We start from the raw sequence: 10,847 nt of genomic DNA, 5'->3' as shown, positions 1-10,847 counted from the left end.
ACCTCAATAATAAAAAAAAAAACATCTGAATAATTAACAAAAGCAGTAACATGTCCCTGTTTACTTTCTCCAGGAGCTGGAAACCATTATTAAACTATAATATTCCATAGTAATTGATTAGTGAGATCAAACCATCATCCATGAGCTGATGACCCAGCAGAGCCAGTAAACGGTCAGAGGTCTCTCTCTCTGCTTGAGGAGGAAATGATGGATGAGTGGTCGTCTGGCTGGCACTGGACCAACACTGGGCAGTGGTGGAAGTCTGCCTGACCCTGATCCTCAGCCACCACAGGGCCGGCCAACAGCCAGCAACTCACAGGAGGAGTAGCTCTCCCACTTTCACACACACTCACACACACACATACACAAACTTTAAAAGTTTGAACGACTGAGAATGATTTAAAGACTTGTTTAATAAAGAATAAAAATTATCATATCCTTATCAAATGTCCAGTACCTAGTACCTGATAATTCATTATATTTAATCATGCTGAATAATGACTGAATATTACTATACGTTCTGCAAATGTCTCTGTAAAATTCAGTCCTTTTAGAGAAGAAAATATACAGAAATTCATTTTAAAGTGGTTAACGTTAGGATATATTATTCTGAGTAACTTGGGCACATTTTATACAGCCATTCCTCAAAGAAATGTTCACACAAAGTAAAGTGCAGCAGCTCCAAAAAATGGTGAAGTGTGCCAGCACATACTCCCATCATCAAAAAAAGAGCTGAACCCAGAAGGAGTGGCGCTTTTGTCTTGGTGGAGACAACCAAGGATTGTTGTCACACATCCAAAAGGTCTGATGTGAACTTCGTACAATGCCAGATCACGCTTGGTCTTCATTACATACACTTTAATAGACTAACATTACGTAAATGAGGTCCTGCAACCAGTGGCCCTACCTTTTCTAAATGCGTACTCCATAGCGCAGTTCCAACAGGACAATGCTCGTCTGAATACTGCTGCTGTCTCAAGAGATTGACCTGAAGACACAGATTTTAAGTCATGGCCGGCCACTGTATCAGACTTATCTGTAGGACACAATATCAACACTTCACCCCTGTCCAGATATGTTTAAGTTGCATGGGATGGATATTGCAGGAAACCATTGGGAATCTCTAAAACTCCACGCTGAGGCATCTGGAATGTTGGTTTACACATGCATTACACATGCATTACACACTAAGAGTTGCTCATACTTGTCTAAATTCAGAATCTTTTTTTTGTTGTTGTTGTTCCTGCACCTTTATCTTCCTTCCGAATAGGATTGCAATTTGACCCTTTCTTTGAGGTACTATTACTTTGACAATAAGTGTATATTTAAAACAGTTTATATCTCTGATACTCACACAAAGAAACCAGTTATACAAAACATAATTTATTGAAGTACATAAATAAATATAGACAGTGCTGAGTAAGGGTTATGCTACAGGACAAGACATCATATAACCTAGCCAGCCATCAAAATCCTGGAGTATAACAGATAGACCTATATTAACATCTCAGACACCTCGCTCCTGACAATGAATAATAACTTACACACCTCACTCTTCACTCGTTACCTTTACTGAATATTTTTTTTCCATATATAGCTTTACATATGTCCCACACATCACACCGACACACACACACAACACATTGTCAAACAGAAAAAGAACACATTCAGACAAATGATTTCTCACTGGTTACACTGCATGGCCTTTCTCATGTTGGACTGTCCTCATCCCCACATATGTGGAAAAAGAGCTGCTGCTGCTGGAGAGTCTGTCTGTTCAGCAACCAGAGCACTCAGTCTGGGTAGAGAATGAACCCAGAGAAGGTGCTGTATTTGTTGTTGTTTCCGCCGTGTGCCTTCCCACCATCCAGTTTCACATAGATTTCATCGCCTGAGTCCAGGTGCAGCACCACACTGTTGCTCGCATAGTCGTAGTTTTGGTCCGCGTCCTGCGCAATGGCACTGGCACGGACCTGTTCCAGAGAAAAAGGTGCCAGACAAAAGCATCAGAGATGGATGGAGTCATTCTGAAAACACTGTGGAGAGTTGGCACTGGAATTTATTTCGATTCAATGTGTTAAATCAAGTTATAGCACAGAAACAGAAAATACGCCCCCGAAAAATAGTATAGTTCTTTTTATACACATGGAAAATATGTATCCATATATGGAACATGTTTTGGAAGATTTCTTGGAAGGCCCTTCAATACATAAGCTTTGTATAGTACCACCATAACACTAAATATGCTAAACTAATGTTTATTGCACTGTACACTTTAATATGGCATATGTGATGTTGTTCACACCCTACACACGAACATGCTGCGCTATGCTGTTAATATTAAAACGTAAGCACTAGGCTACATATTTATTACAGTTTTCTGATCAGTATAGTAACTTTTATAAACTAGTAACTAGCATGGTAAGATAAGGTTTCTGCCTTAATTACACCTCTAGCTTAATGCAGATATTTGCACATGCATGTATTTGTATGCATTGTATTGTATTGCATTGTGTTTATTGCATTTGTTATCTATTGTCTGTTGTACTTATAATATATGCACCCTATAAAGGTGTTTTGTCTTTTTCCCTTGCAATACTGTCCCCTCATCCTCCTTAAAATGGCAATAAACATTTGATCACAAAAAAGAAATACTGTCCCACACCTCTAATCTATTACTGCATGGGATATCTAGCCTAACAGTGTTTCATTGTACTGTATGACCTATTATTTGAATAGTAACACATGTTTTGCATTGACATACATTTAATCGATTTAAACTAAATTGTATTTATTATTATTAATTATTGTTTATGTTTGTTTATTGTGTACCTGGAACTGCCCAGAATGGCCAGTTCTGGATTGTTGATGGTGCCAGTGTTGCAATGTTAACTAAATGTCAATCTAAAATGATCTGGCTGTTTGTCACAGCTGCGTTAACCAGACTGGACATAAGGGCAGTCCTTCCATTCCCACACCACCAGCCAGACAAACCGTCAAGTTGTGTTGGGTCATGTGTGATACAATTTACATGACTGTGATCACTGTTGTTCTAAGTTTTTTTTTCTTGTTATCCTTCATCTTTTTTATCTATCTATCTATCTATCTATCTATCTATCTATCTATCTATCTATCTACAATTCTAGTAATGTGTGTGTTATGCAGTAATAAACTGCTGCATCTCTGTTGTGTACAGTTGTAGTTTGTTTATTCAATATAACTCATCTTTCCTAAACAGATCAGATTGAATCAGGTCACACAGTCCCATCCTTTCTTTTTGTTTCTCTGGCTGTGTGGCTCCCTATGTGGCACTACACAAACAATTAACCCATCACATTTGCTTTCTGTGGGTGAAACTTGAGTACTTTGGAAAAAAAAAAACATTGGTTTTAGACACACCAAAATCTCAAAACTATAATATAATATGAAGCCACTCTTACAGTGTTAAATACTACTAATTCTCCTATTTTATTTACACTGATTTATTATACCCCTGCTGAAGATCCTACCTGTCCGTTTTTGCACAGATCTGCCCACATGCTCGTGCCGTCTCCTCCGCGCATCAGCACATGGTAGGTGAAGAAGTAAATCCCGGACACTTGACACGTGAACTTGCCCGTGGTGGGGTCGTAGTGATTGCCCAGGTTCGTCACCACGTCATCAAAGCGGAGCACCTCGTAGCCCTCGTGCGGGTTCTTTAGCCCCACGTAAAAGGCTATTTTGATGCTGCCCAGCGCGGAGCCCACCTCCCCGGACTCCCCGCTCTTGGTGGTGCCCGGCGTGATCCCGATGAGATTGGGTTTCCCCGCGTCTCCGCGGTCACCCGGCGGCCCGCGCGGACCGGGCGGTCCCGGTTCTCCGGGAGGACCTCTTGGCCCGGGTTTACCAGGTCTACCGGGCTCTCCTTTGGTCCCGCGGGAGAAGGAGGGGGGTGGCGGCGGTGGGATAGCGCCCAGGTCCTGCATCACCTCCAGCGCCGTGGCGCTCGGTTTGGGGCTGTAGGGGTCGCAGATCATACGGCACGTGCCCATCATCTCGTAATGCGCGGAGATCTTGGTGGCCTGGACCAGCAGCGGGATAGCGACAACCAGCGCGAGCGCCATGGCGAGCCCCACCACGGCACCCACCACGCGCTTCCTCTGTAGCACCCGAGAAGCGCGCGTTAGAACGCTCGTGTGACTTTTGGAGGCAATGGTGGCGCGCGGAGGTGGTGGGGAGGTAGAGGGCAGATGATGGATGGCGCGGGACGGATAGAAAGAAAAGGAGAGAGAGAAAAAAAAAACGTGTGGCAGAAAGTACCCCGCAGTTAAGTCTAGAAAACGCACGCGCGCGGCCGTAAAGGTGCGTAACCTTAACGCTGTGCTGTTCTGCTCACCAGAGGCGCGTGCTGCTGCTGCGTGCCACCATCGCTTACACTTCACGGACTTTGACAGCGGAGCGATGCGCGGTGGCGTGGCCGTGACGCGCGCGCGCCAGCGCACACCACTGCGCACACACACACGCACGCACGCGGACAGTTTGGCGGGCGGAGGGGGGGCCGCGAGCGCTGTGTGCCCGACCGAGGAGAAAAGAAGGAGGCGCTGACGTCACCGGGGCACGGCAAACGCCTGGCACCGTTTGGATGCATGCCCCCCCTGGGGTGATGAGGGCGCGCGCGCGACGTGAATGTGCGAAGACCGACCCCCGCTTGTTTCCGGAGATTAAACGGGGATCGGCGCGCATTAGGAGCCCCGCTGATACTTTTTGGCACTCGAGACGCACCGGGTCAGATTAGAGCCTAAAACCTATTTATTCCTTTTTTATAAATGTGGATTAATGAATCACTTTTGCAAATCCGTGCGTTCACATTAAAAACGTTCAAGAAAAGAAGGATAGAGGCGTTCATGATATTTAAATATAACAGCAAACACAACAGGTGTACACATAGCCTACTGTGCAGAAGTTTTAAGCACCTGTGAGAGATTTAAGAAAAAAAGCTTCTTATCTCTGCAGGACATGTTTCTTCAGTAAAACATACATTTTAAAATAAATACAGATTAGGTTCATACAAAAAGTGTCGCTTTTTTAAATCACTTTGTTAAAAAAACATCAACAAAGCTTTTCTGTTGGGAGTTCAATATTATATGTTAGTAGTATAGTTATCATCCAGAACACCTGGTTCTGTAAATCAGTGCCTTGATGTTAAATCAGGTGAACTCGTCAGTAGAAACCTGGTTGGTTTCCCAAAAAGCTCTTACTTCTAGAATTTTTAACCATTTTCTCTGATGTAATGTGAATCAGGCAGCAGTTCTTCACATTGGCTTCTACTGAAAGTAAAAGTCAATGGATACCAATATGTAAATTTATCATGAAGTGTTACCTCAGGGAATGGCTTTAGAAAGCCTACACTTATCTATTTTGTAAGATGTTATCTTGTAAGTGAGGTTAAACAATGGTCAGCGTGCTTATGGCAAGATGACATACACGTTTAGTGCAGCAGGCCCCAAATGTACATCCCACAGGTCTGACTTTTGACATGTTTGTTTATAATCTACTGTAAAAACAAACGAAGACTTCAAATAATGCTTTCCATAATGGTCCCCTATACACACCAAAATGTATTCATACACCTTCTTGATGCTGTTATTAGGTATCATAGACTTTAAAAAGTATTCAAACCATGTACTTTAACAAAACCATGTAAATATATGTTATGACTGCATTTGCTGCTGTCTGTATAGAAAGATTGGACTTTCTTATTCACATGGTCTCAAGGCTGTCTAATCTAATGAATGTACTGTCAGCAACATCACCTGAACCTGATCTTTGTTTCTCAACTTACTTACTTGAAGAGCAGTGTGGCATCTTAAATTGTTCATCAGAAAAGGAAGGGATTAATACTGCTGGCATTAGCAGAGAGATAGAGGAAGAGAGATATTCTCAGCAACAGCTATTCTATTTACTTTCAATCATAATCTTCTATGGCTTATCCTTCCATTAGCTCCTCTGTGGCTTACAGTCTGGGTTTAGTTTGCTATCTGCATGTCTGTGTGTGAAAGTGCTTTCATATTTTGGTTATGTATATGAAAAACAGAGGGTAATAATTAGTGACTATATACTTCCAAAATACTTTATTTTTTATTAAAGCAATAAATTCTCTTTTATTTAGAACAACTGTTTGATTTTGTTAATTCTGCAAAAAAATGACAAGAACAACAGTCAGACACAAAAGAGCCTAAAGTGCTCATTGGAAACGATCAGAAGGGCAGTATAAAGCCCCTCTGCACTGGGCTGTGTACCATGGGGTTGGGTTTTCTCAAGTCCATTTCTCTGGAGTTCCCCATTTAAGGCCTAAGGAATGAGACAAAGTGTACTATAAGGTCCTTGCCATTGATTTCAGCCATGTTGTTACTCTAGGTTGTAGCTCAAATCAGTTTCTTCTTACCTCAGGGCAATGGTCAAAAGCAGTTATGTACCAAAGTGCTCTTCATGCCTCAAGTACAGCTCGGCTTGACCCACCCTTTCTGAAAATGGAAAACATGTATCCATGTTATTCTCTTTCCTGGCACCGAACATCAAAATCACTTTCTGTCTTTAAAGGTCAGCTGATGACCCACCTCTTTTAAGAGAAAGTTATAGCACTAAAAAGCACTAACATATATTTTAAAGCATATATTTCACTTACTGTGCTCTTGTTCTTCTCCACAGGTTTTGTGATGTTTAGTAATCCCCACAGGAATTCAGGATATAGGACTTGTACAAGGGCATCTAAAAAAAAAAAAACACCATAATTTTAAAAAAGTTTCTTTATTTCAGTAAATACTCTACAAACTATCATTGACCATTAGTAAGTTTTGCATTTCATTTGGAAATCAAGGGACCAGAGTCTGGAGGAAGAGTGGAGAGAAACAAAGTTCAAGCAGCTTGAGGTGAAGTTTCCATAATCAGTGATGGTTTGGAGAGACATGTCATCTGCTGGTGTTGATCCACTGTGTTTTATCAAGTCTAAAGTCAGTGCAGTTTTGTTTTCCCAGAAGAACTTACAGCACTACATGGTCCCTCTTCTGACAACTTTTATGGAGATGTGGATTTCATTTTCCAGCAGGACTTGGCACACTGCCCACACTGCCAAAAGTTCCAATTGGTCTTAAATAATATTGTAATTTTATGAGATACTGACTAAAGGGTTTTTATGGCTTTAAGCCATAATCATCAACAATAAAATAAATAAATGCTTAAAATAGATCACTCTGTGTAATAATAGATCTATATAATTTATTAGTTACACATTTTGAACTAATATTCAATTTTAGTTTTAAATACACCTGCATATTTGTAGTGATACCTTTATTATGTGATTTATTTCTGGTTGTATTAGAGCTTTAATAATCATACAAACAATCTACTGCTCTTAGCTTTAGATACAAGTGAATGACTAGCACTTTTGCAAGTCACTCTGGATGAGCATATTTGCTAAAGTACTTGATCCTAATATTGTTCCTTTAGTTAAATGCAATTATGTATTTATTACATTGTTCCATTTGTGGCTGTTCCCTTTTGTGTACACAAATACAGCATTTGTTTCGGGCAGTGACACAAGATTTCTACTTATTTGTTCAGACCCAATTCCCATTTACTGCACAGTGTTTTACACACAGCAGCTGTGAATTCAGGCTGGAAGTGTGTGCATTCATACACTTTGCTGAGCATGGTGTAACACAGACTCTCAGACTGTGAAACATATCTAATTAAGTTAGTACTGCTCGTGAATTCTGTGTGCATGAAAAAGAGAGAGAGAGAGAGAGAGAGAGAGAAAGAGAGAGTGATGATGTAAGTGAGAGAGGAGAGAGCATTATTTGAGTTATCTGTTTTGCACATGAACATTGGTTTGAATGCAATGTAAAAATGATCTAACTACACCTTAAAAAATTAAAAGTGTCATTTGTAATTTGTAATGTAATTAATCCAAAGAAATGAATTGGACATGAACTATTTATCATGACTTTTGTCAGATCCTGTGGAACCTAACTAGCACTGCAGTGACCTGTGGGATATGTGTGTGGTGCCTTCTGCATTGAATGTAAATGTGATTTTTGTTAGACTTTCTTGTCACTTGCACTTAAAATGGGTTAATAGCACAAGCATTTTTTTCTTTCTATGCCACAGCATGACTTGACTCTTTTCTGGTATTTCTCTCATTTATTTACTAGTCTTTCTCTCTTTCTCTGTCACTCATTCGCTCTCGCACACAGTCACAGATGCCTGTGTTATTGTTTGTGTGGGGTAGGACATCAGACAGACAAGGGCACACATGCTCTCTCTCTCTTACTGTCTCTCTCTTTCTCAATCTGTCTCTCTCTCTCTCTCTCTCTCTCTCTCTCTGTCATTCTTTTATCAAAATGTGTGTTTGTGCATATATGTGTGTGTGTGTGTCTCTGTGTCTGTGTGTGTGTCTCTGTGTCTGTGTGTGTGTCTCTGTGTCTGTGTGTATATGTGTGTGTGTGTGTTTTTGTGTGTGTGTAAATGTCAGTCTGCCGTTGGCAGTACATGGCTCCTACTCCACTTTTGCATATATTAACACTCCTGGAGGTTATGTAAGGTGAGGGCACAAACTCTGTGCACACACATACATATACACACATAGACAGAAAAGAGAGACAAAGGAGAAAAAAGCACAATCATGATATCAGTAACAGTATCCCTACACTCAAACATAAACCAGTAGAATCACACATATACAGTATATACAGCTCTGTAAAAAAAAATAAGAGACTACTTCAGTTTCTAGATTGGTTTCTTTGATTTAGCTATTTATAGGTATAGGTTTGAGTTAAATAAACATTGTTGTTTTATTCTATAAACAATATTTCTCCCAAATTCCACATAAAAATAGTCATTTAGAGCATTTATTTGCAGAAAATGAGAAATGGCTTTAAATAGTGCAAAGAAAACAAGTTCATATTCATAAAGTTTTCAGAAATCAATATTTGGTGGAATAATCCAGTTTTTAATCACAGTTTCCATGCATCTTGGCATGTTCTCCTCCACTAGTCTTACATACTGCGTTTGCTTTGCTTTATGCCACTCCTGGTGCAGAGATTTAAGCAGTTCAGCTTAGTTTGATGGCTTGAGACCATAAACCTTCCTCTTGATTTGGTAAATTCAAAGAAACTTATCACTTTTAAGTGGTGTCTTATTTTTTTCCAGAACTGTATATATGTGTCAAAGTGAATAATCTGCAATTAATGATCACGACTCCACAATTTCCCCACTGGTTTGCAGCTGTAATTCAAAGTAAAACATTAATTTGAACGCGGTTTCTACAAACAGTTGGAGATTTATGCAATTGTATGTTATATGGAAGCATTGGACATAAAAATATGCACTGATTGTACTGTAGTTAAATGAATAGAAATGTGGGATAAAATGCAATGAACGTTTATGCAATGTTTTACTATTTTGGAGTGATTGGACAATTATGTAATATAAATATACTATATTGTACCAGATACCAGCTAATTATCTCATAGCTCGCATTTCCCTATTTTCAGTGATGGCAAATGATTTTTGGGCACCTTGAGTGTGTGTGTGCGTGTGCGTTAGGGTAGCTAGTTTGCACAGTAGCCAAAGAGTGGTTTGGGGTCAGTGCTATCGGGGGTCTCAGGTCAGGTCAAAGTAGAGCCAAGGGGTGAAACTGCTCCAAAACTGTCGACTCAACCAACCCTCACAGATTGTGTGTGTGTTTTTGTGTGTTTGTGCACTGCAAACCTGAGTCTGTACTATAATTATGGTTGCCTTTGATGTGTGTTTGAGTGTGTGTGCCGGCTGAACCCCTCTCACTCCCAGCAACCCCTCCCTCAAGCCCCCCTCTCAGCCTTGTTCAATATCCCAAATATTCACACTCATAAACTCATAAATTTAAACAGTCACATGGTCTCACATTTCCAGATTGCAGCAGAAGCAGACTGTGCTCCAGAACTGATTATTATTATAAATAACATTAAGACTAATGTCAATGAGCCCCTTCAGCCTGAGGCATTAATGGTGCTAACAGGTTGAAGTTATTTCTGGTCAAGAGAGTCCTATTCAGCAATTGGTGCAACTTAAAGTAGCAGAATTCCTCCTTCAGAAGGGCTGTACACATATATGTCAAATTAAATTTACAGCTCTGGAGAAAAATAAGAGACCACTTAAAAATGATGAGTTTCTTTAATTTTACCAAATTGAAAACGTCTGGAATATTTAGTCAAGAGGAACATGGACAATCACAAGCAACCAAACCAAGCTGAACTGCTTGAATTTTTGGCATAATCCAAAATCCAATCCAATATCAAAAAGCAGTGTGTAAGACTGGTGGAGGAGAACATGTCAAGATGCATGAAAACTGTAATAAAAAACCCAGGGTATTCCACCAAATATTGATTTCTGAACTCTTAAAAAATTATGAATATGAACTTGTTTTCTTTGCATTATTTGAGGTCTGAAAGCTCTGCACCTTTTTGGTATTTCAGCCATAAATGCTCTATATGAAAATATTAAACTATAGACAATATTTCTCCCAATATTGTCTATAGTTTATAGAATAAAACAACAATGTTCATTTTACTCAAATATATACCTATAAATAGCAAAATCAGAGAAACTGATTCAGAAACTGAAGTGGTCTCTTATTTTTTTCCAGTTTGTTATATGAAGGTAATAGAGATAAAGTCTGCATGATAAAACTTTATATACTGTTGCCCCCAACCACCATATATATATATATATATATATATATATATATATATATATATATATATATATATATATATACAGTAGGATCATTTTGTTTACATCCAATCAAAAAAGGGACCCCCAACAATATCCAT

The 10,847-nt window shown here is 39.7% G+C and overlaps 1 protein-coding gene across 1 annotated transcript; it reads right to left on the bottom strand.

Moving 5' to 3' along the window:
- Positions 1–911: 911 nt before the first annotated feature.
- On the bottom strand, positions 912–4,492 carry c1ql2 (complement component 1, q subcomponent-like 2). The gene is made up of 2 exons (XM_007261048.4): positions 3,510–4,492; positions 912–1,973 (listed from the first exon to the last, which is right to left on the bottom strand). The coding sequence occupies exons 1-2, from the start codon at positions 4,101–4,103 to the stop codon at positions 1,794–1,796; spliced, it is 774 nt and encodes a 257-aa protein (XP_007261110.2). The 5' UTR covers positions 4,104–4,492; the 3' UTR covers positions 912–1,793.
- Between the last annotated feature and the right edge of the window lie 6,355 nt (positions 4,493–10,847).

Source organism: Astyanax mexicanus, chromosome 11, assembly GCF_023375975.1.
Source record: "Astyanax mexicanus isolate ESR-SI-001 chromosome 11, AstMex3_surface, whole genome shotgun sequence".
Lineage (NCBI taxonomy): Eukaryota > Metazoa > Chordata > Actinopteri > Characiformes > Acestrorhamphidae > Astyanax > Astyanax mexicanus.
Note: the sequence above shows the minus strand (reverse complement) of the source record. Positions and strands in the feature narration are given on the sequence as shown.

Bases quoted from the DNA above. Each gene is read 5' to 3' on its own strand.
- c1ql2 (XM_007261048.4), bottom strand. From the start codon at position 4,103: ATGGCGCTCGCGCTGGTTGTCGCTATCCCGCTGCTGGTCCAGGCCACC. The intron at 1,974-3,509 runs GTAGGATCTTCA...TCTCTGGAACAG, and splicing joins ATCTGTGCAAAAACGGACAG to GTCCGTGCCAGTGCCATTGC.